The 26,162-nt window shown below is 37.7% G+C and overlaps 1 protein-coding gene across 8 annotated transcripts in view; it reads left to right on the forward strand.

Moving 5' to 3' along the window:
* Positions 1–25,289, forward strand: part of LOC127409837 (CYFIP-related Rac1 interactor A-like) — a 52,768-nt gene extending 27,479 nt beyond the window's left edge. The window contains exons 1-13 of one of the 8 annotated variants that reach the window (XM_051644692.1): positions 6,121–6,137; positions 10,175–10,228; positions 16,157–16,237; positions 16,727–16,806; positions 20,011–20,132; positions 20,272–20,377; positions 22,797–22,933; positions 23,035–23,112; positions 23,212–23,328; positions 23,456–23,535; positions 24,189–24,315; positions 24,407–24,477; positions 24,582–25,289. In XM_051644692.1, the coding sequence (XP_051500652.1) occupies positions 16,734–16,806; positions 20,011–20,132; positions 20,272–20,377; positions 22,797–22,933; positions 23,035–23,112; positions 23,212–23,328; positions 23,456–23,535; positions 24,189–24,315; positions 24,407–24,477; positions 24,582–24,645 (975 nt within the window). In that variant the 5' untranslated portion in view covers positions 6,121–6,137; positions 10,175–10,228; positions 16,157–16,237; positions 16,727–16,733 and the 3' untranslated portion in view covers positions 24,646–25,289. Of the gene's footprint in view, positions 1–6,006; positions 6,138–10,174; positions 10,229–16,156; positions 16,238–16,726; positions 16,807–19,218; positions 20,171–20,271; positions 20,378–22,796; positions 22,934–23,034; positions 23,113–23,211; positions 23,329–23,455; positions 23,536–24,188; positions 24,316–24,406; positions 24,478–24,581 lie in introns of those variants that run through there. The other 7 variants (XM_051644690.1, XM_051644693.1, XM_051644695.1 and 4 more) reach the window with 7 other exon arrangements.
* Positions 25,290–26,162: the final 873 nt, after the last annotated feature.

Raw genomic sequence — 26,162 nt, forward strand, 5'->3', positions numbered from 1 at the left:
AGAGTGAAAACTCTTTACATGCGCTTGTTCCACGAGACAGGCTGAAGCATTGACGGCTTTTCTTTTGTCTGTTCTTAAAAATATAATAAAGTGTGTCCTTCAAGCACATGTCTTTGTGACTAACAGCATTTCTTGTCATGTGTCACTCCAAGACATCTTACAGGTCGCCCGCCTGTTGCAGGTAGATGAGCAAAATTACCCACGCATGAAATACATTTGAACGAGGAACTTGCGTACTGGATTCAACCTCGTCACATTTGGCAGGTGGCGGGTACTAGTTTCACACCCTGGCCACTGTTTAATATGTTTGCCGACTTCCCAGATCCATGGTTTTTCCATTTCCCGATATTGTCAATCATCTGTTCGCAATTGGCATCGGGATCTTTGTAAGACATCGTCGATATCCGAGTACATCATCCTATCGCCCAACCTAGTGCAACTCTCAATACAATGAGAGGGAATCTCTTGCATTTGCAACCAAATTTTGCGCTTGGCAACTGGCTGGTAAATGTTTACATCTTACCAGTAATTGTGTAGTATAGAGGTGGAGTATACAGCAGCAGTTGTTCCATGTACAGCAGTGGTGTAGTAGTGTCTGAAGAGGTGAACGAATGAATGTTAAATTTATATAGTGCTTTTCTGACACTACACTCATAGCGCTTTACACAGTAAACAGGGGACTCTCCTCAACCACCACCAGTGTGCAGCATCCACCTGGATGATGCGACGGCAGCCATAGTGCGCCAGTATGTTCACCACACACCAGCTATTGGTGGAGAGGAGAGAGTAGAGTTATTGAGCCAATTAATGTATGGGGATTATTAGGAGCCATGATTAATAAGGGCCAATGGGGGAATTTGGCCAGGACACTGGGGTTATACCCTTACTCCTTTTTAAGAAGTGTTCTGGGATTTTTAATGACCACAGAGAGTCAGGACCTCGGTTTAACATCTCACCCAAAGGATGGTGCCTTATTACAGTAAAGTGTCTCCATCACTATACTGGGGCATTAAGACCCACACAGACCACAGTTTAGCACCCCCTGCTGGACTCCCTAATATCTCTTCAAGCAGCAACCTTAGTTTCAGGAGGTCTCCCATCCAGGTACTGACCAGGCTCAACCCTGCTCCAGTGGGCAACCCTCTCTCTAAAATTCATTTATTTACATTTGTATACAGCACATACACTATATTGCCAAAAGTATTTGCTCACCCATCCAAATAATTGAATTCAGGTGTTCCAATCACTTCCATGGCCACAGGTGTATAAAATGAAGCACCTAGGCATGCAGACTGCTTCTACAAACATTTGTGAAAGAATGGGCCACTCTCAGGAGCTCAGTGAATTCCAGCGTGGTACTGTGATAGGATGCCACCTGTGCAACAAGTCCAGTCATGAAATTTCCTCGCTACTAAATATTCCACAGTCAACTGTCAGTGGTATTATAACAAAGTGGAAGCGATTGGGAATGACAGCAACTCAGGCCACGTAAAATGACAGAGCGGGGTCAGTGGATGCTGAGGCGCATAGTGCGCAGAGGTCGCCAACTTTCTGCAGAGTCAATCACTACAGACCTCCAAAGTTCATGTGGCCTTCAGATTAGCTTAAGAACAGTGCGTAGAGAGCTTCATGGAATGGGTTTCCATGGCCGAGCAGCTGCATCCAAGCCATACATCACCAAGTGCAATGCAAAGTGTCGGATGCAGTGGTGTAAAGCACGCCACCACTGGACTCTAGAGCAGTGGAGACGCGTTCTCTGGAGTGACGAATCACGCTTCTCCATCTGGCAATCTGATGGACGAGTCTGGGTTTGGCGGTTGCCAGGAGAACGGTACTTGTCTGACTGCATTGTGCCAACTGTGAAGTTTGGTGGAGGGGGGATTATGGTGTGGGGTTGTTTTTCAGGAGCTGGACTTTGCCCCTTAGTTCCAGTGAAAGGAACTCTGAATGCTTCAGCATACCAAGAGATTTTGGACAATTCCATGCTCCCAACTTTGTGGGAACAGTTTGGGGATGGCCCCTTCCTGTTCCAACATGACTGCGCACCAGTGCACAAAGCAAGGTCCATAAAGACATGGATGAGCGAGTTTGGTGTGGAAGAACTTGACTGGCCTGCACAGAGTCCTGACCTCAACCCGATAGAGCACCTTTGGGATAAATTTGAGCGAAGACTGTGAGCCAGGCCTTCTCGTCCAACATCAGTGTCTGACCTCACAAATGCGCTTCTGGAAGAATGGTCAAAAATTCCCATAAACACACTCCTAAACCTTGTGGAAAGCCTTCCCATAATAGTTGAAGCTGTTATAGCTGCAAAGGGTGGGCTGACGTCATATTAAACCCTATGGATTAAGAATGGGATGTCACTTAAGTTCATATGCGTCTAAAGGCAGGTGAGCGAATACTTTTGGCAATATAGTGTATGTAAAATGTGTAAAATATATTTTTTCCATTAAAAATAAATAAATAAATAAAATTGGCTGTTGCAATTATAGTCCCACATGAACTTACAAAATGTATATCAGGCTGCCCTCTGGCCCTGCCACTCTAGAGCTCTTTTCCCCAAAAGGGGAGGGAAAAACAAAAACAAAATAAAGAGGAGAGGGAAAGGGCAAGGTGGAGCTCACCGGTTCCCAGATACGCAGTCACCTGGTCCTCGATCATTCATCCTCTGGTGGATGACAGCCGCTCCTCCCCGGGTGGACCGGAGCAAGTCCTCCGACCTCTGGCAGTTTTGATGGCTGGTAGGGTGCCCCTCCACACCTGGCAGAGGCTCCACCGCTCTAGGTGGCCGGCAGCAAGCTCCTCCTCCCTTCGCAGACGGCGGCTGTTCCTCCTCGTCCAGGCGGCCAGCAGTGACTCCTCCATCCCCCGGCGGACGGCCGTGGCTGCTCCTTTGGGCGGATGCAAGTAGCAAGGACTCCACGGCATCCCTCCTTCTTCCCGGGCTTCAGCACCAATGAAACAAGGTTAAAATGTGAAAGGAGGCGGCGGGAACCGACTGAACGGTCAAAATAATATTTAATGAAACAAAAAGACACACAACACAAACGCACACACGGCAACTGCGTGTGGCTCTCTCTCTCTCTCTCTCTCTCTCTCTCTCTCTCTCTCTCTCTCTCTCTCTCTCTCTCTCTTTCGAACTGCCGCATCCCGCTGCACTGATCCCTCTCCTCGGCTGATAAGCCCGATTGGGGTCCAGGCGTGCGTAGTCACGGCCCAGCCCCGCCCTCCTCCTCGTCACAGTCTCATTAATGTTCCTTTCATTAGGCTACTGTGAAAATTACTCTAATAACTAACACATACATAATATGCAATAAACTGTTAAGCATTGTATAGCTAATATGAGTGTAGTAATGTTCACGTTAACACGTTATCTTATATTACCATATATAGCCTACAAGAGAATTAATGGTTATTTGTTTTGTTTGTGTACTATAATGTGCTTTTCTGTGTATAGTGAAATTGTTTTCCTACTTAGAAATATAAATTTAAATGATTTGATATCACAAGAAAAAGGCACCACCGACAGCAGAAAAAGGAACACACACACACAAAAAAAGACATTTGATATAGCTACGGGACACAGGTGTCCAGCATCTGCAAAGAGCATCAAAACCTAGCACGGGTGCAATAACATGCAATATTTTCACAAAGTTTAATTGCATAAGTTAAATTTAAATGTGTGTGTGTGTGTGTGTGGTTACTCTTGGGATACTTGTTCATCTGCATTAGATGCTGGATGTGTCCCGCCCTTAACTAAAACGGAAAATATGATTGGTTAGCAAATATCCAATCATGTCTGAAATGAACGTTCTGATTGCTGGATCAGCTTAGTCGGACTGTCTGTCTTGCCTGTGCCAGCAGTTGCGCTCCTGCCTCCCGCTGCTATGTGCGCATTTAGAGAGAATCCCTGTACACTTTTTAAAAGAATAATTATATATATATATATATATATATATATATATATATATATATATATATATATAGATATATATAGATATATATATCTATATATATATATATATATATATATATATATATATATATAAAAATAAAACACTATTCGCTCCATGGTGCTGCGGCACCGCGTTATTAGAAAAAGTTCTGGGTCAAAAGTCTACTCGTTGTAATGGCGGCAATACGTATCATCACTTATTTGAGGTGGGCATATGCAAAATCCTAAGAAAGATAGGTGGGTATACGGCATATGCCCTAGACAACACTACTGGTGTACAGTATGTGTGTCCAAAGACTAGATCCACACAACCCATTTGTCATTGAATAAAGTCTCTTTTAATACCCAGTCTGTTCTCTACAGTCAGTTGTTGATAAAAAAAAAAAAATACATTAATTAATAAATAAACATTTAATTCGTATCATGCATGGCACAGATAAGATAAAGCCATTCGAGTCTCTCTAGTTAGCATACGCTTATCTGTAGGCACTCTTTACAGAAATGCCGTTTTTGCTAAAGAGACTGTACCGGTTTTACTGTTGATGTTCAATAAATCAATATAAATACTTGTAAATAGTCAATATTATGCAATTAAACAATAAACATGTTATGTATCTTATTTATTGATTGAAAACATGGATTTGTTCATAAAAAAAAAAAAAAGCTAAAATGTGACCAAAATGATGAAAAACTAATAAAATATAATTAAAGTAATATTTTTGTAATATACCTAGTTATAAGGTCCCCTGTATAATTAACAGCATTAGCTGGGAGACGATATCTTTCATATGTAAGCAAAAGGTACATTATAACTGAAATATACCCATATGAATCAAAATCAAATCAAAATCTGAATTGAATAGAATCGAGAGCTTGTGAATCAGAATCGAATCTGGAAATCTGTATCAAAACGCAGCCCTACTAAAAATCTTACGTGTTAGGTTCAGCCAAGTATGACATGACTGTCTCCCCTTGATATAGGTCACCCAGCCCTACTAAAAACCTTATGTGTTAGGTTCAGCCAAGTATGACACGACTGTCTCTCCCCTCGATATAGGTCAGGATGTAATGCTCATCATCCATACTGCTGTAGTTCTGTTGCCTCAGGAAAGCTTTTACTTGTATGTGCTTCGCTGTGCAATTGCCCTTTGGTTACCATGGAGATTGTTGTCATCCTGGCAGACAGCAGTGGGCAAGTTGTGGTGATGCTTTATATATGAGATTTTTCAGAGTGAACAGACCATGAGAAAGATACATGCCAGTAATGATGTTTGTTTGTGACAAGTAGCCAACTTTCTCTTTTATTTTTATGGGTTTTGCAAACATTCTCTTATTTCACTAAGTGAGTGGAAATTTTTCATTTTAACTGAGATAATCTTCAAACCTGACCTTCAAGCCAGTACCCTCCCTCATTCATCCTTTCAGTTTAATCTCAAATAATAACTGCTATTCAGCATGTTGCAGCTTGTGTTATTGGGGTCACTGGAAAATTCCACTGCGAGTTCTGAAAAACATGTTTATTCACTGGGAATTCTCTTTTCCTGATTCCAGTACCTGGGCCTGGTAAGAGGGAAATACCACAGATAAAATATCCCCACCACATTAAAGGCCTGCTTCGGCCTAGATCATCACTGTCTAAAGGAAGATCTTCCCAAGTTACCCTGCACTTATGGTGTTCCTGCATTTGCCCATCTGCAAATCAATGCCAAGCGCTATGGCATTTATTACGTCTTGTGTTGTTTTCTTATTCTGAAATTCATCTGGTTTTTCAGAGCATGTAGAACAGAGTGATGGCTTCATAAGTGAGATTAAGGTGTAGACATGGAGGAGGAAGAGGGAAGACCACTCATCTGGGTCATGCGTCGAGCAGCCATATGCCCATATAAGGGAGTGTGACTCCATGGCAGAGTCCCAGTGGGGTCTGTTCATGCCCTGTCCTCAGGTTTGAGTGGGGGAAGGGAAGCGTGAGCAGTATGAACACTGACAGATGGAAGGCGAGCCAGAGGGAGGGAGTTCTTTATCTCTGTCTCTCTCTGTCTATTAGTCTAGGTTTATTAGCACTGTTGGTCCCTAGCGATGCGTCATTGCAGAAGAGAATGATGTATTAATTTGGAATGGTAATCTTTATCTTCAGAAGATCAAGAAAGTGTGGAACTGGAACGCCGTCTCGTGGGAGGCGACTGTGAGTACTACTCTGTGCTGATAAGTCCTCTCTGGGGGGGGGGGGGAGGTCAACACATGTTGATATCTGCTAATCTTTTGTTAGGGCAAATCTAGAGACCTGCTTTCTAGATGACTTGTAGCTTCCTTTTCCTTGTCAAATGGATTGTTAATTTAGCATCTTAAGCGTCTTTCAAAATTTGTGTGACAAGTTTTTTTGTCACTATCATCCATTATATGAACACTTGAACGCTTTTTTGTTGTTCTTTTTCCTGTAAAAAAAATTTGCAAACCAAATTGTTTTATGATGTCTTTCAAAAAAGTGACAACACTTATGCTGTGCTGTTGCCTTTGCCCATTCTGTGTAAGGCTACTGTATGTATTGTTTTCACGTGATCCTCTTACCATGAGCATACCTCATAGGTTGTTATGAGTTGCCTTTACTAGGCAGGGAGGTTACTGGATATTTAATACCTTAGTTAACATGAAGCTTCAAAAGGAATTTTTTTTTTTTTAAATCTCGTCAAGCTACTCTTTTGACATTTTAATGACATTTATTGATATAGTTTCATATTTATTTAGTCAGTTGTGTGTATAATAATTAGTTGCATTTATCAATTAAAGGAATATTCCGGGTTCATTACAAGTTAAGCTCAGTCGACAGCATTTGTGGCATTATACTGATTACCACAAAAAATAATTTTGACTTGCCCCCCCTTTAAAAAAAAAAAAAAGCCAAAATCTGGGTTTCAGTGAGACACTAATTATGGAAGTGAATGGGGCCAATCCGTAAACGTTAAAATTCTCACTGTTTCAAAAGTATAGCCAAAAGACATAAATAATATGTGTGTTAACATGAATGTAATGTGATAAAATCACTTACTAACCTTTTCTGTTAGCCAATAGTCAATTTTACAACTTTGTTGCCATAACGATATAGTCAACAAACCCCAAAATAAAAAAATAAACTATTTAAACAACTTTACAGCTCAAATAATACACACGTTTTAACAGAAGAATTCATATAAGTGCTTTTATAACATTATAAGCTTCACAATTGTCCCTTCGCTAAGCTCCGCCCCCTTGGTTATTGTCACTCGCTCTGACAAGCTCTGCAGAACTCCGCATAGGAATTGAAGTGCTGTTTTGTATAGTTTTATTATCTTCCCTGAGGTCCAATGATACTGTTATAAGTTTTTTTTTTTTTGCACCAAAACAGTCATAATTTATGTATGATATATGTCATATATATATCAATATATGATAATTTTCCACCCTGTTTTTGGCCCTCTGTCTGAAACGCTCTGTTTTGTCCTAAGCGCCTCCTTAAAACTTCAACGTAAACGCACACTGTTGTGATAGGCTGACATCATGCAGCCCTTCAAATGCAGCAAACTCAATCAGAAGAGAATGAACAAGCCCCTCAACATTATTAAAACAAAATTGCAGGGTTTACACACAACGCACATCCAACACATTGCATCTGAATATATTAAACTGTTCATCTCAAGCCTAACTGTTAACATTCAGCACCATAAACTATCAAACAGTCATCACATTTGAAATATTCATTAATGAAACAGTTTACTTGTGTTTATAAAGTGTTTTTAACTGCCCCATCCTTCAATAACAGTTCCTTTGCAAAGCTTGAATTGTATTATGAAGGTTCACAAACATCACTGACATGAGACAAAAAAAACAAACAAACACATCATAGCCCAAAGAACGGTGAAATGACACACATACATACTGTAGGCGCATTGAGGTGCAATACAAATGTGCAATGTTTTGTGACATCATGAACGGACAGATTTCAAAACGAGATGTTTCAGCAGGGTGGCAACTATAAATGCTCTTTTTAGACTGGCGAGGAAGTTCTGAGTTCTGAAATTTACAGTATGTTTTTATAGTATAGTTAGTTACCTCTTACAGTTGTGCTCAAAGTTTGCATACCCTGGCAGAAATTGTGAAATTTTGGCATTGATTTTGAAAATGACTGATCATGCAAAAAAACTGTCTTTTATTTAAGGATAGTGATCATATGAAGCCATTTTTTATCACATAGTTGTTTGGCTCCTTTTTAAATCATAATAATAACAGAAATCACCCAAATGGCCCTGATCAAAAGTTTACATACCCTTGAATGTTTGGCCTTGTTACAAACACACAAGGTGACACACACAGGTTTAAATGGCAATTAAAGGTTAATTTCCCACACCTGTGGCTTTGTAAATTGCAATTAGTGTCTGTGTATAAATAGTCAATGGGGTTGTTAGCTCTCATGTGGATGCACTGAGCAGGCTAGATACTGAGCCATGGGGAGCAGAAAAGAACTGTCAAAAGACCTGCGTAACAAGGTAATGGAACTTTATAAAGATGGAAAAGGATATAAAAAGACATCCAAAGCCTTGAAAATGCCAGTCAGTACTGTTCAATCAAAAACCCACAGGTAACCTCTGGAGAAATACAGGCTGCTCTGGAAAAAGACAAGTGTGGTTGTTTCATCGTATTGTGCTCCTTGAAACAACCACACCATCTTTTTCCAGAGCAGCCTGTATTTCTCCTGAGGTTACCTGTGGGTTTTTCTTTGTATCCCGAACAATTCTTCTGGCAGTTGTGGCTGAAATCTTTCTTGGCTTGGTGTCAAGAGATCCCAGAATTTTCCACTTCTTAATAAGTGATTGAACAGCACTGACTGGCATTTTCAAGGCTTTGGATATCTTTTTATATCCTTTTCCATCTTTATAAAGTTCCATTACCTTGTTACACAGGTCTTTTGACACTTCTTTTCTGCTCCCCATGGCTCAGTACCTAGAATGCTCAGTGCATCCACGTGAGAGCTAACAAACTCATTGACTATTTATACACAGACACTAATTGCAATTTAAAAAGCCACAGGTGTGGGAAATTAACCTTTAATTGCCATTTAAACCTGTGTGTGTCACCTTGTGTATCTGTAACGGCCAAACATTCAAGGGTATGTAAACTTTTGATCAGGGCCATTTGGGTGATTTCTGTTACCATTATGATTTAAAAAGGAGCCAAACAACTATGTGATAATAAATGGCTTCATATGATCACAATCCTTAAATAAAAGACAGTTTTTTTTTTTTTTTGCATGATCAGTTATATTTTCAAAATCAATGCCAAAATTTCACAATTTCTGCCAGGGTATGCAAACATTTGAGCACAACTCTATATCAAGAAAAATTTGATTCTCCATTTCATGACCCCTTTAAAGATTTTTTAAAAAAGAAAGAAGAAAACACTGTGTATCCACCTCTAGGTACCTCATGTCGCTATTACAAGTGACCCAGCAAGAACGTTTAAATTTTTTTTTTTTTTTTTTTGGATCATATCGATAAAATCCAGCTTAAAATTACTCAAACACACATTACTCCCATAGGCTCTTGTTGTAAAAAGGCAAATGTTTGACAGAGAAATGGCAGCGGGGCAACAGTTGCTAAGACAGGATTGGTCAGAAACGCTTTTAAGATTGGGCTTAGCGAAGCGTCAATTCCACCTTCAAACCCTCCAAAAATCTTATTCACTTCCATTTGTAAGCACCTCACTGTAACCTCGATTTTTGCTTTTTTGAAAGAAAAGGAGAGACAAGTCAAAATTTATTTTGTGGTAATCAGCATTATGCCACAAATGCTGTCGAATGAGCTTAACTTGTATTGAACCCAGAATATTCCTTTAAATAACAGGGATGCAAACTACTCACCCTTCAGCTAGTCACCTTTTCTGCAGCTAAATTACCCAAATTGTTCGGTTACATTTTCTACATTTTCTTATTATAATAACTTGAAAGGGTTACTTTAAGCTTAAATGCTTAAAAACAAAAAGCTTTACATACAATAAACAAATCAACATAATTTATACATCTGGAACACCTTCTATGACTTTCTCACCTTTTTCAGCGCTCATGAGTTTGTATCCCTGAAATTTGGCATGGTGTTAATGAAGTAAAGGTTAGAACCAGCAAAAATGAATTGTTGTTTTTCTATATTCAACACAATATGCAGGACTGATTTGCTGTTCTTTCTTTTGTTTCAGAATTAAAAACAAGTGGATGATCTAGAACGAATCATACATTCTCCTCCAGAAAAGGTATTGATGACAAATATACGCTGATAGTGGCATCGTGTTGATAACCGGAGGATCAAATTTAAAGCTTTACCAATCTTATCATTTCGACTAGGTTCAATAGGCTTCATGAACAGTGCTTTCTGAAGCAGTAGTTTGCAATATTTGCCTTTCTGTGTAGGCACGTGGACCAAGAAACACGTGCAGACATTACAATAAACACAACTGATGTGAACTCTGAATGAGTGCTATAGTGTTTAGCCTCCACAAAACAGGAAGTGTTGTAGTGTAGACCCGGTGCCTCGTAACACATGCGGATTCGAGAAACACAAACAATGTCACTCTGGGAACCTCATTAGGAAGTGAATAAACCAGTAATTTGTGAATCTGTAAATATAAGACCTGAGCGATTGCAGGCTCTGTTTAAGGCCAACCGAGATGCAAAAATTAATTTACTGCTCTGTTTATGAGCTGCTTAGCAGGCTGAGGCTAACAGAGGTCTTTTCAGACACGAATAAAGGGTCTTATTGTTCTGCTCGCATAGCCTTTAATTGCAGCATACATGGTTTAATTGCAAAGCAAAGAAGCATTTAATTTCATCTAATTCCAGAAGACATGGGGGTCTCAACATTAGTTTACATCCAGTTAATAATGCCAGCAATCGCAAAATAAGACACCAGTGTTCTATAAACATTTACACTGGCGGCCATAAGTTCAGAATAATGTACAAATTTTGCTGTTTCGGAAGGAAATTGGCATTCACCAAAGTGGCATTCAACTGATCACAAAGTATAGTCAGGACATTACTGATGTAAAAAAAAATAAAACCAGCACCATCACTCTTTGAAAAAAGTCATTTTTGATCAAATCTAGACAGGCCCCATTTCCAGCAGTCATCACTCCCAACACCTTATCCCTGAGTAATCATGCTAAATTGCTAATTTGCTACTAGAAAATCACTTGCCATTTATATCAAACACAGTTGAAAGCTATTTGGTTCATTAAATGAAGCTTAACATTGTTTTTGTGTTTGTTTTTGAGTTGCCACAGTATGCAATAGACTGGCATGTCTTAAGGTCAATATTAGGTCAAAAATGGCAAAAAAGAAACGGCTTTCTCTAGAATTTCTTCAGTCAATCATTGTTTTGAGGAATGAAGGCTATACAATGCTTGAAATTGCCCAAAAACTCTAGATTTTATACATAGGTGTACAACTATATTCTTCAAAGACAAAGGACAACTGGCTCTAACAAGAACAGAAAGAGATGTGGAAGGCCAGATGTACAACTAAACAGGAGGATAAGTACATCAGAGTCTCTAGTTTGAGAAATAGATGCCTCACATGTCCTCAACCAGTTTCATGTACAACAGTAAAGAGAAGACTCAGGGGTACAGTCCTTATGGGAAGAATTGCAAAGACAAAGCCACTTTTGAAACAGAAAAACAAAAAGAAAAGGTTAGAGTGGGCAAAGAAGCACAGACATTGGACAACAGATAATTGGAAAAGAGCGTTATGGATCTTAACCCCATTGAGCTTTTGTGGGATCAGCTAGACTGTAAGGTGCGGGAGAAGTGCCCGACAAGACAGCCACATCTATGGCAAGTGCTACAGGAAGTGTGGGGTGAAATGTCACCTGAGTATCTGGACAAACTGACAGCTAGAATGCCAAGGATCTGCAAAGCTGTCATTGCTACACACGGAGGATTTTTTTGATGAGAACTCATTGAAGTAGTTTAAGAAGTTCAGAACATTTTTTTTTTTTTTACATTTTAATAGTAATTTTTCACATTATTAATGTCCTGACTATACATTGTGATCAGTTGAATGCCACTTTGGTGATCAAGAACCCTGTGAGCAATTTTATTGAACTAAAATCACGTAGAATAGAGATTTTTATCACACTAAAATCTTAACATTTGTAATGTTTGCTTCCTGTGGCTGTGTATTAGAATGTTTATGGACTGGCCCCATTCACTTCCATTGTAAGTGCCTTAGTGTAAACGCAAGTAGTTTGATTTTCCTTTTTTTTTATTTATTTTTTTTTATGAACAAGGGGCAAGTCCAATATTTTCGGTGGTAATCAACATTATGTTACAAATGCTGTTGATTGAGTTTTACTTTTTGTATTTAACCCGAAACATTCCCTTAATATAGAATGTGCAGCCACAAGTGTGCCTTTATAACAGCTTCGAACCTGGCTTATCCAATCAGAATTTAGATTTAGAACTTTGTTTTACTACAGCTAGTATTAATATCACCCAGACACACATACACACACACACAAAAAAAAACCTGAATCAATTTCCCTTTATTTAGAATAAGTTGTAAAATCTTTAATATCTTTTTATAAACAGGAATTTTTCTACAACACTTCCTCACCAACTTTCCTGGTTACTCGTTTACAACTTTCAAGTGCATGTGAAGGGCACTAGAGCACTTTGTGAAAGGTCTGTCAGTCTGACCAGCACAATGAACATGCTGAAGTTTTTCATTACACTGCATAAACACAGTGCCATGGTCCCTCCAACATTTTTACACCATAAGGTCACCTCATTGATGATGCAGGTCAGGGCCTGTGTGCGTGTGCATGTGTTTTCAGATGCATTTGTAATAGCTTTTTGACATGCAGTATGTGGGCAGAGAGCTGGTCTGAATGCAGGCGTGCTGAATTTGTCATACTGTGATTCACTCTGTATGATGAATATGGTTCATAGTGATGGACACGCATATGCACACTCGCACAGTGGCTTAGAAATGGGCAGAACGTTCTGTGCCCGCTTTGTTTCACAGCCACCCAAGTGACAGTTTCTCGTGCTTTTGCAAGTGCAGTTGTTCCGATGGTTGGAGCACTGTAGATTTGACAGGAAGCTCATTTGAATCGGCTACACTCATATGTGGCAGTTAACCACATACAGCAGAAACAGCATTGTCTTCAAATCCTCTTGCATAGAAGATTATCTGGAGAATCAAACTGTGACTTGTGGATTCAACCTTATTCGAAGGGGCTGATGTTAATACATTTCTAGACTTGCTGATGAATGTGTGAAGTTAAAATGCAAACTCATCATGAAATATTTTGGCTTGAGATTAGGTAGTCACATTACACACCACATCCTTTATAGATGCTGAGATTTACTGACACTATGCCAGATAATAGCATTATGATGTGTACTTGCTCCCTCTGCTGTGTCAAGGAAGAGTTGCAACCATTGCCATGTTTTTGTTTAATGCATTACAGAAGGGGTTTTCGACCCTTTTTTTGTAAGCCGAACCCCTATTACCTAAATTATTTATTTAAAGGAATAGTTCTCCCAAAATTCTCCCATTATTCACTTACCCTGATGCCATCCCAGATGTGTATGACTGTCTTAAGCAGAACACAACTAAAGATTTTTAGAATAAGCTCTGTCATGTCATTATAATAGAAGTACACGGGTGCCAGCACAGTCCAAAAGTCATATTTAGGCAGCAATAAAAGTAATCCACACAACTCCATTCAATCAGTGAATGTCTTCTGAAACAAATCGATGCATTTTTGTAAAAATAAATAAATCGATAATTAAAACGTTATTAACTTTTTCAAAAGTTCTTTCTGCCAGCAGCTGATGTGAAGAGTGATGTAAGTGCATCGGCGAGTTCACACGAGAATTCGGAAGTGCCACTTATTTACAGCAGAAGAACGAATGCCACACAAGAATTTGACCATTTCAAACAGCATCAGAGCCCTGGATGGAAGTGCCGATTTAAAGTTAAAAACGTTTTAATTATTGACTTGTTTCATACTTAAACCTATCGATTCGCTTTAGAAGACATTCATTGATCGACTGGAGTTGCGTGGATTACATTTATGCTGCCTAAATATGACTTTTGGACTGTCAAAGTGCTGGCACACATGTACTTCTTTTATAAGGACCAAAATCTTCATTTGTGTTCTGCTGAAGAGAGACAGTCATACACATCTGGGATGGCATCAGGGTAAGTGAATAATGAGAGAATTTTATTTTTTGGGTGAACTATTCCTTTAAAAAAAAAACTTTGAATTTTAAGTAATGTGAACCTACAAAGTCTCCACATTCTATTTTTTAACTTTATAATTATTTTGATAAGATCATGCAAGTGTTCCATTAAAAATGACTGTTTCAAAAATGTTACATTTTGACTTATTTTTTTATTTAATTTGTCAATAAGATCTGACATGTTGTCAGTCATCATATGGACAAACATGGAAAGGTGCATTTGTTTTAAGTTCTCATTTGTTGTTAATGTATTATTAAAGGCCTGGCAGTATAAACAGGCATAGCATTATTATATTAATTGAGTGAAGTGTCATAGCAAGGTATACACCGATCAGCCACAACATTAAAATCACCTGCCTATATTGTGTAGGTCCCCCTCATGCCGCCAAAACAGAGCCAACCCGCATCTCAGAATAGCATTCTGAGATGCTATTTTTCTCACCACAGTTGTACAGAGCGGTTATCGGAGTTACCGTAAACTTATTCAGTTTGAATCAGTCTGGCCATTCTCCATTGACCTCTCTCATCAACAAGCCGTTTCCATCAGCAGAACTGCCGCTCACTGGATGTTTTTTGTTTTTGGCACCATTCGGAGAAATTCTAGAGACTGTTGTGTGTGAAAAATCCCAGGAGATCAGCAGTTACAGAAATACTCGAACCAGCCCGTCTGGCACCAACATCCATGCGATTATCTAATCAGCCAATCGTGTGGCAGCAGTGCATTGCATAAAATCACACAGATACAGGTCAGGAGCTTCAGTTAATGCTCACATCAACCATCAGAATGGGGAAAAAATGTGATCTCAATGATTTGGAGCGTGGCATGTTGGTGCCAGAAGGGCTGGTTTGAGTATTTCTGTAACTGTTGATCTCCTGGGATTTTCACGCACAACAATCTCTAGAATTTACTCCAAATGGTGCCAAAAACAAAAAACATCCAGTGAGCGGCAGTTCTACGGACGGAAACGCCTGTTTTGGCAGCACAAGGGGGACCTACACAACATTAGGCAGGTGGTTTTAATGTTGTGTCTGATCAGTGTATAAAGATTGTCAGAATGAAGAAGCAACTTGGTTATTTCTCCAGCCATTCTCTGGAATAAGCCAATCCAGTAATTTCACCTACCACTTTTCATATATAATTAAGAGGAAAATTCTTAGTTACCACCCACAGCAAGAGGAAAAAATAGTTTCTACTGCTTGTAGTGCATGCTGCCATTTCAAATGAGGTCATATACGCTGGGTAAAACGTGTTGTAGTATTGTTTTCTTTAGTTTAGAAAACATAGGTGAGATTCTCTAGAATTCTCTACACTGAAAACACTAAGTTTATTGCACTTATTTGATTGAGTAAACTTGTCCCCTCAATTCCATTAAGTAATGGGGTCTCCCAATACTTGAGTATTTCAGTTAACTAGATAACTCAGATTTGCTATTTAAATATTATTTCAGCTGTTGTTAATTTAATTGATTGAAACTATAGCACAATTCACACAAAACAACTATTTGCAACAAAACAAAATAAATAATACAACAAAAGAGCTAAAACATCTGTAAATTCTTAATAATTATTATTTAAACCTCTGACCAAGGAAACATAATTAAAAAAATTAAAGCAACAAGGGATTGTGGGTATTCCCCATAGCCACAATATTAAGCCAGAGTTAATAACACTAAAAAGCTTAAGTCTTTTTAAGATGAATAAGTTCAGTGAACACCATTTCTGAGTTATGAGCCCAAATCTTGATATACTTAAGACAACTTGATATTTCCAGTAATGACAACTTTAGGGTTTACAGTGTAGATTCTCGAGTCTAGAACATTTATTATTTAGAGTACACTGATCAGTTGCTATGAAACAGGTGGTATTGTTTTAATATGCAAGAGGTCTCATTTCTCATTTTTTTAATTCATGTCTTTATCATTATATCTTGATTAGGTTTCGCTGGAATGGGTAATCTTCTAAAAGTCCTTACAAGGGAAATAGAGAACTATCCACATTTTTTCCTGGACTTTGAAAGTAAGTTTTGTGAAGAGGTGGAGTCTGGGGTTGGCGAGACTATAACCAGTTGTTTTTCTCCATAGCTGTGGCAGTAGGAGCTGGACTGACAGTCTAAGTGCTTTCTTATAGGACAGTTTTCCCACTTTGTTTCCCTTGGTGAATAAATGGTATGAAATGACAGTAATAATTGATTCACATTTCTGGTTTATTCTTTGCCATTGTAGTATTGCACTTGCTTTGTTTAAAGCTTGTCCTGAGAATAAACTAGAATAAATGTGCTGACAATGATTCGGAAAATAAAAAAGGTTCTTATATGAAAATGGTTTCGATTTAGGAAAATGTCCATGTTCACCATGAGAAGCTGATGAGGGAATGCTGTATTTAGGAGCATGAGACTAAGCAGAATCACTCTTTAATGCTCAGTGATGTCCTGTTATGTGACTGTCCTTGACATGCAATACCTGTCTCTCTCTTTCTCTCTTTTCTCTTCTTGCTTTTCTCTTTCAGAATCCAAATGGGGAATCTGTTAAAAGTGCTCACTTGCACAGAGCTTGATCAGGGGCCAAACTTTTTCCTTGACTTTGAAAGTGAGCAGAGCTTTTGCCTGGCCTGGTGTCTGTCAGTTTTTCCAGCTGCTAACCTTTTGCAAGTACCATTGTCTGAATTGTCCTTGCAAATGTACTTGTTATAACGCAACAGCAAAACAGAGCTTCTAAATGTTTTTGCATTGCAAATGTTTTGTGCAAATGAGTTTGATTGTGCAAATAGTTTGCATATCCTCTCATTTCCTGAACATGCAATCTTTCAATGAGTCTAGTTACTCCAGTAAGATTGCAAATGCTAAAAGTTTTTTTCCTTTGACATATTTTAAATTCTGACTTGTTGCTGGCAAACCTATATGTGCAGTTACCAATCTTCAGTATGTGTAATTAACATCAAGTCCAATGCGGCTATGTTTGTCTGTGTAGCAGTACTCACTCCATACTACATTAAAAGCATGATTCATTGTCTGAGAAATGATCTCATTGCTCTTTTCAGCTGTGCTCCTGCTTGTTCTGTGACATTTTCCTGACATTCTGTGTTCTCTGGTCTCTACTTTTCTCATTCTGAAATCTTAGACCTGAAAACCTTTATACCACCGTATACTTATCCAGTAAACATTTAAAGCTGAAGTTTGTAACTTTCGATGTTAAAATACTTTCTCCATCTATTTTAATATGCAATGACAACAATCAGTAACCCATTTGTAGGTTATTTACTAGGTTATTTCATTGATTTAAAATTTTTATTTTTGCAATTCTGTTTAAAGGTGCTTGTGGTGCAATAAATTACTCACTTCAGCCTTAAACCCTCTGTGACCGTGTTCAAACTCAATTGAATTATATTGCACTGTAAATTTGATTTATTTTTCTATTTATAAACTTTAAAGAGAGCTTCTCCCAAAATGTTCAACATATCCTTGATGCTGTTAGTGTGAAGGAATTTCAGGAGCATAACCAACAAATAATCTAGAAATTCACTTTTGGTATAAGCATCTCTATGAAATGTTGAAATATTGGGGAACCTCCTTTTTTTTTTTTTTTTGGCCAAGCAAAATGTATCATTAGTTAGATTTTTGCTAACTGATGATTGTTGAAGTTAAAAGTTTACATACACTTAGGTTGAAGTCATTAACTCATTTTTTTAACCACTCCACAGATTTAATATTAGCAAACTATAGTTTTGGCAAGTTGTTTAGGACATCTACTTTGTGCATGATTTGAGTAATTTTTCCAACAATTGTTTACAGACAGATTGTTTCACTTTTAATTGACTATATAACAATTTCAGTGGGTCAGAAGTTTACATAAACTAAGTTAACTGTGCCTTTAAGCAGCTTGGAAAATTTCAGAAAATGATGTCAAGCCTTTAGACAATTAGCCAATTAGCTTCTGAAAGGAGGTGTACTGAATTGGAGGTGTACCTGTGGATGTATTTTAAGGCCTACCTTCAAACTTAGTGCCTCTTTGCTTGACGTCATGGGAAAATCAAAAGAAATCTGCCAAGACCTCAGAAAAAAAAATGTGGACCTCCACAAGTCTGGTTCATCCTTGGGAGCAATTTCCAAACGCCTGAAGGTACCACGTTCATCTGTACAAACAATAGTACGCAAGTATAAACCCCATGGGGCCACGCAGCCATCATACCGCTCAGAAAGGAGATGCATTCTTTCTCCTAGAGATGAACATAGTTTTGTGCAAAAAGTGCAAATCAATCCCAGAACAACGGCAAAGGACCTTTTGAAGATGCTGGAGGAAACGGGTAGACAAGTATCTATATCCACAGTAAAATAAGTCCTATAGTGACATAACCTGAAAGGCTGCTCAGCAAGGAAGAAGCCAATGCTCCAAAACCGCCATAAAAAAGCCAGACTACAGTTTGTAAGTGCACATGGGGACAAAGATGTTTTGGAGAAATTTCCTGTGGTCTGATGAAACAAAAATGGAACTTTTTGGCCATAATGACCATTGTTATGTTTGGAGGAAAAAGGGTGAGGCTTGCAAGCCGAAGAACACCATCCCAACCTTGAAGCTTGGGGTGGCAGCATCATGTTGTGGGGATGCTTTGCTGAAATAAATCATACTCTCTACTATTATTCTGACATTTCACATTCTTAAAATAAAGTAGTGATCCTAACTGACCTAAGACAGGGAATGTTATGATTAAATGTCAGGAATTGTGAAAAACTGAGTTTAAATATATTTGGCTAAAGTGTATGTAAACTTCAACTGTATGTGTGTGTGTATATATATATATATATATATATATATATATATATATATATATATATATATATATATATATATATATATATATATATATTATAATTGTTAGGTTTTAAATTATAAAATAATAGAAGTACTGTTTTAAAAAAGCAAAAAATAAATAAATTATATATATATATATATATATATATATATATATATATATAAGCATCCCAGGGTGATACCTCAAGAAGTTGGTTAAGAAAATGTCAAGAGTACATGTCTGCAAATTCTAGGCAAAGGGTGACTACTTTGAAGATGCTAAAATATAACACAGTTTTGATTTATTTTGGATTTTGTTTAGTCACAACATAATTCCCATAGTTCCATTTATGTTATTCCATAGTTTTGATGACTTTACTATTATTCTAAAATGTGAAAGATAAATTATAATAAAGAATGAGTAAGTGTTTCGAAACTTTTGACCGGTAGTGTATATTGGGACATATTCTGTTTGTCAAACTAAGTAGAATATGTCCATTAATTTGATTTATATTTTATAATTTAACTATATTGCAGTTGTGGTTACTCAGCGAGGGCACCCTGTGAGGAACTGACTTGAATTAAAATGAATTTGAAACAGTTTGATTATAAATAACAGCTAAAATGGCAAAGTAAGAAAAGTAAAGTTGGTTCTGAGAAAAGGTCCAGCATCCTTTGTTTGCAGATGCCAATTTGTTTAATATTTTATTACCTAACACCTGTCCTAACCAGACGTGACAAAGTGGCAATCTCTTCATGTAAATTTAAGCGACAAGCGTCAGGACATTTTGTCAATGTTTATGTTGTAAGGTGCTTGGTGGCCCTACTCGCAGTGAAATTTTTCCAAAATCATGCTCCATATAACTTCAAATATGTTGTAATTAGCTGAAAAACTCGTTGCTGGAAATAGTGTTGCGTTTGTTCAGGACACGGTGTAATGCAATGAAATTCATTGCATTAGATAACTAGTGTTTGCTAGTATGTAATAAAGTTGATTTGTTTCAGATGCACAGCCAACAGACTGTGAAAGAGATGTGTGGAACCAGGTAAATGCTGTCCTCCAGGAGTCGGAGAGCATCTTGTCCGGCTTACAGGCCTATAAGGGGGCGGGTCAGGAAATACGAGATGCAAGTCTGACACATGCATAAAAATTACAAGAAATAGTGTAATATTGCTGTTTTTTTTTTTTTTTTTTTACATGTGTGAGGGTCAGTCAACTGTATTTAAAAGCACTTCATGGGTTATTTTTCTTGCTTGTCTTTTTAGGCAATACAGAATCCTAATGACATGTTCCTTCAGGAGAGGGCATGGAACTCTGTGTGTCCCCTTGTTATCCGCCTAAAGAAGTTCTATGCCTTTTCATTGAAACTAGGTAAACTTTCATAATTAATTAGATCCATATATTGGTGTTTCTTCAACTTCTGGAAATGTAATCTCCCATGAGTTGTTTTTTTATCAAAACAGATTTCAGTATGCTACTTACTTATTATGTGACGGTCACATTTAAACTGACTTGATCCCTATTTGGAGATAGACTATTTTTCCTGAGGAGGTTAGGGAAATTCGTGTTTCACAGATATACTTTGTGATTTTAATCCTGTCCGAATCTGGCAAATTACCTACTGTTTTTCAGCTTAAGGCCCAGATATACTTACTAAATCGAAGAACAAATGGGTGTGATATCATTTAGAATAAAATCTGGCCAAAAAGAAGGTTTTTGTGTTCGTAACAGCTTGCCTGGGTGAACTTTTAGAAAAACTTCTAACCAGCTGCTAAACACCTTTTTGCTGCCATTGGTCCACATCATCGGTAGGTGTGACCTGGAGCTCCACCTGTTACTTTGTTTAAATTTTTCAGTCAGTATTCAACTTAAGTGTTAGCGCATTAGCATCATGAATTCAGAATCTAAACAAGACAAATTAAAACATTTCTACTCTATATAGTTTACTTTAAATCATCATCGAGTGGTTAAAACAGCTTCTTTTACTGATCTAATGTGAATTCTGCTCATAGAATGAGGCATAAAGTCACTGATAACACATTTTAATGTCACATTAGTTAAGGTTTTACATGTAGCATCCTCATATTTAAATGCTCCTCTAAACGCCTCCCACAGCAGTGTGACCAGTGTCTGAATGTTCGCAAACAGTATACCGTTGCTCAGCTGTTTAGAACTTCTCTTTACCCCTGAACGAAGAAGAACTTCTCCAGAAGTACTGTATATCGGGGCCTTAACTCAAGGGTCCTCTAAGAAATCTAATCCTGTCTGAAATCGAATTTCTGCGATTGCTAATATTGAATTTTCACGCTTCTTCTCATGTATTTTAAACTACTTGAACTACAGTTAAGATTGTACTTGTGCGCGCCAATCTTCTGCCTGCTGAACATCTTTCAATATGAATGTAGAATATTTGCTATCTGATGGAAAATTAAGAAAATAAAATCAACATGGAGAGCCAACTCGCAGAAACTGCTAAGATTTGCCATTGTAATATCAGCGCCAGGTAAGATAGGCTACTTAATTTACTAAGGTACTAAGATAGCCCAATTATGTATTGTTATAATTACAGCGATCAGCCACAACATCAAAACAACCTACCTAATATTTTGTAGGTCCTCCTCGTGCCACCAAAACAGTGACAACCCGCATCTCAGCTATTCTTCGCACCACAATTGTACAGAGCGGTTATTTGAGTTACTGTTGACTTTGCCAGTTCGAACCAGTCTCTGTTGACCTCTCTCATCAACAAGGTGTTTCCATCCACAGAACTGCCACTCACTGGATGTTTTTTTGTTTTTGGCACCATTCTGAGTAAATTCTAGAGACTGTTGTGCGTGAAAATCCCAGGAGATCAGCAGTTACAAAAATACTCAAACCAGCCCATCTGGCACCAACAATAATGCCACAGTCCAGATAATTTTTTTCCCCATTCTGATGGTTGATGTGAACATTAACTGAAGCTCCTGAGCCGTATCTGCCTGATTTTATGCACTGCACTGCTGCCACACAATTGGCTGATTAGATAATCGCATGGATGATTGTTGGTGCCAGATGGACTGGTTGGTGTATTTCTGTAACTGCAGATCTCCTGGGATTTTCAGACACAACAGTCTCTAGAATTTACTCAGAATGGAGCCAAAAACAAAAAACATACAGTAAGCGGCAGTTCTGCTGATGGAAACGGCTTGTTGATGAAATGGCAACAGAGAATGGCCAACTGATTAGAACTGACATAGTCTACGGTAACTCCGATAACCGCTCTGTACAATTGTGATGAGAAGAATAGCATCTCAGAATGCTATTCTGAGATAGGGTTGGCACTGTTTTGGTGGCACGAGGGGGACCTACACAATATTAGGCAGGTGGTTTTAATGTTGTGGCTGATCATGTATATAATTCACAGATAGGTTTTGTTTATTATAAGCAGCCAGTTCTATAAACTCATGTGAAATTTATTATAATAGGCAAAGAAGCCGGCCATTATATCTCAAAAAAGTAAAAAATGTGATTTCCATCACTGTCATCTCCACCACGGAATTCAGTTAAACACAATTCAGAATTTGAGCTGTGCTGGAAATTTCCATGACTTTCATGCATAAACACTGTTTGATTACTGTTAGACAAATTAAAATAGTGAGAGTGTTAAAAATGTTTTAACAGGATTTTACTTCCTAGAAATTCACAGAGCTAAAAGTGCCCGAAATTGAAGATACGCCCAAATATTCTCTCCTTGATCTGTAAAAATGTTATGCGAGCTCTTTATCTGATCAGACTTCTCTCTTCCATGTAGAGGAAGCGCTGCAGAGCCTGTTACATTCTCTGACATGTCCACCGTATACTCCCACTCAGCACCTGGAGAGGGAACAGGCCCTCGCTAAACAGTTCGCAGAAATCCTGCATTTCACCCTCCGCTTTGATGAGCTGAAGGTGCCAGCTGCTTCGTTCTTATTCTTCACTGTGTTCACTTGTCATATTAGGGGAATTCAAGAAAGAAAAGCATAGCTCACCATATTGTGTCATTTGTTTAGATGAGAATTCCGGCCATCCAAAACGACTTCAGCTACTACAGAAGAACAATAAGTCGAAATAGATTAAACAACATGAATGTAAGTTTAGTGACCTGACATGTGATGATACAGTACACAAGATATTGTGCCCACAGCTGTTTTAGTTTCTATATGTATGTATTTTTCTTTTCTATCAAGTTGAATATTGAAAATGAGGTCAATAATGAAATGGCAAACAGAATGTCTCTATTCTATGCGGAGGCCACACCCATGCTGAAGACCCTGAGCACAGCGACAACAAACTTTGTTACAGTGGTAGGTCTTTCTCATCACATAATGTAAAATAGAAGGCTGATTGATTCAAAAGAATCAATTGTTATATAACTTAAAGACATTTGTTTTTTTGTTTTTTTCATATTATAAATATATTTCCTCTGTGCAGAATAAGACATTACCTCTTGAGAACACCACAGATTGTCTGAGCACCATGGCAAGTGTATGCAAGGTCATGCTGGAGACGCCGTGAGTACCAAGTCAATTTTCTTCTCGTTGATGTTTTAATATTTCTGCTTTGATAAACATAATTTAATATATGCCATATTAATGTAATTTAGGATTGGAAATATAGCAAAACTTAAGATTTCTTGGTGGGTTGGCATAAGACTGTATGGGTTTCTACAGTCTTGGAAATACCAAGAAATTTTATAATAGTTTTTTCCAAGGCTGGAAAAGTCATGGAAATCAGTAAAAACTTAAAAAAATAAATAAATAAATAAAAACATGGAAAAGTCATGAAAGTGTCTGTAGTGAAATTTATTTTTCTAATTTGATTCTGAAATATGTCAGCAGCTATACATTGATCTTGTATATCATCATAACTTGCTCTCAAGCCTGTTTGCACATCAGTCTGTCCATTGAAGGAAACTTATTGGCTGGCAAATGTTGCTAAATAATAACAATTTCTTATGGGACACGGTCTTCCTCAAGGGGGTGCATGGGGGCTCAAAAAGACGATTTCAAATCTCAGGACCTTCGTTATCTTAATGGAGACATTAGTACTCTAATCATTATCATAATAATAATCATTGTCAAGTAATCATAAATGACTGCAAAAGTGATGGAAATTCATTTATTCATTTGTGCCAGTAAGCTCAGTATTTTTGCTCTGCTAACAGAGAATACACAAGCCGGTTCAACAGTGAAGATACTCTCCTCTTTTGTATGAGGGTAATGGTGGGGGTTATTATCCTTTATGACCACGTGCATCCAAACGGTGCCTTCAACAAATCTTCAAAAATTGATGTAAGACTACATCCACATATTTCCTCAATCATCCAATACATTGATTTGATTCGGTTTAAAATTGTTCATGTCACATACACTTTTTCTTTAGATGAAAGGGTGCATTAAAGTCTTGAAAGATCAGCCAGCAGATAATGTTGAAGGTCTCCTCAATGCCCTCAAGTACGTTTTCCTCCTTTTTCTTAAAGAAATATCCTTTGATTTGTTATAACCTTTACAATGATTATTGCATAATTTTTAAATCACTTTTTTTTCCTTTCTACCAGGTTCACCACAAAACACCTGAATGATGAGTCCACTCCAAAAAATATCAGAACAATGCTCCAGTAATGGTTTTAGGTGAAGTGGGTCAATATTCTGACCTCAAAAGATGTATATGTTTACATTTATTTAAGGACTTGATGTTAATACTTGGGTGTATTTACATAATCATTCCCTCCAAGTTACTGCAGTGTAAAGAAAGCAGACCTTTATTTTAAACAAATGCCTATACTGCTGACAAAAGCACAAATGATGAAACCAAGCAGCCTTATGAAAATTCACGAAATGAACAATATTTGCCATGTTGCTTTCATATAGATAACAGTGATCATTTTAGCCAAAGGGGCTAATGCATTGGTTGTGAGTTACGGTGAAGTGCTATTGGCTAAAGTTTAGTCAAAAGTGCATGAGTAAGGTGTGTTTGGATGGTTGTGCTTTTGTATTTTGTAAGACGGTAATGATGAGAAAAGACAGTTCTGCAAAACACCATAATGTGATGGAACCAATTTTGCTATATTTTCAAATCTATGTTTTGGCTAAAGGTGGAGATATCAGCTTTTATTTTTGTTATTATGTGATGTGTGCTCCATGTCTGTGTGCCTCTTTGTTTCTAACAAATGTGTTACTCATCAATACAGCTTTACATTTTGAAATAAAATTGAAATTTTGATTATATCTCATGTGACTCTAAATAAAAAAAAAAATAATAATAATTCACTGACTATCGTGCATTTCTGAGCTGTAGATCCAAATGAGACCAGATTCTTCAGTACCTAATTTAAGGCTGATTTATTGTTAAAACATCTTGACAGAATAATCTACATTTATATTAAGCTAAATATTTGAAAATTTAAATGTTTATATGCTTGCTTAATTTTTGTAACTCATAGAAACTGCAAAACATCTAAATATCATGTAATCTTTAAAAGTTAAGCTCTTAAAGAGTTGCTAATTCTTTCCAGTACTAAATATTAAAATACTGTTGCAGTCTTTCAGATAAGCTAATCAAAGTGTGGCTTTTCCAAATATACTAACCTCTGAGTTTTCACATGGTAAGCACAGACAGCACTCATTAAACTAAAACTTTATTACATTTAGGTTCAGTTTGAAATATCAATTGATAGCTCAGAATGTCCTCAATGTATTTAGGTTTCTCTATAACTGAACCACACTGGTTTTATTTTCAACACCTGATGGCAGTGTTCCCCTTGCCTTGCTCTTGAGCTTGCTGGAAACATCATTCCATCCCGGGGAGCACTGTCTCATCCCAGTCCAGAGACTGTCAGTGAGCATATCTGTATTTTAAGGGATAGTTCGCCCAAAAATGTAAATTTTCTCTCATTTACTCTCCCTCATGCCATCCCAGATGTGTATGACTTACATTCTTCTGCTGAACACAAACAAAGATTTTTAGAAGTATTCCATCAACGCACGCTACCCCGACTACTTTCATGTTTATATCTGCGTCTCTCGCTGAAGACATTTAGATGCGCTCTACAATATGGAACAGCCTTTCTGTGCATTCTTCAAAAAATCTTTGTGTTCAGCAGATGAAAGAAAGTCATACAAATCTAGAATGGGATGAG

Source organism: Myxocyprinus asiaticus, chromosome 19 (assembly GCF_019703515.2).
Source record: "Myxocyprinus asiaticus isolate MX2 ecotype Aquarium Trade chromosome 19, UBuf_Myxa_2, whole genome shotgun sequence".
In the NCBI taxonomy this organism is placed as follows: Eukaryota; Metazoa; Chordata; class Actinopteri; order Cypriniformes; family Catostomidae; genus Myxocyprinus; species Myxocyprinus asiaticus.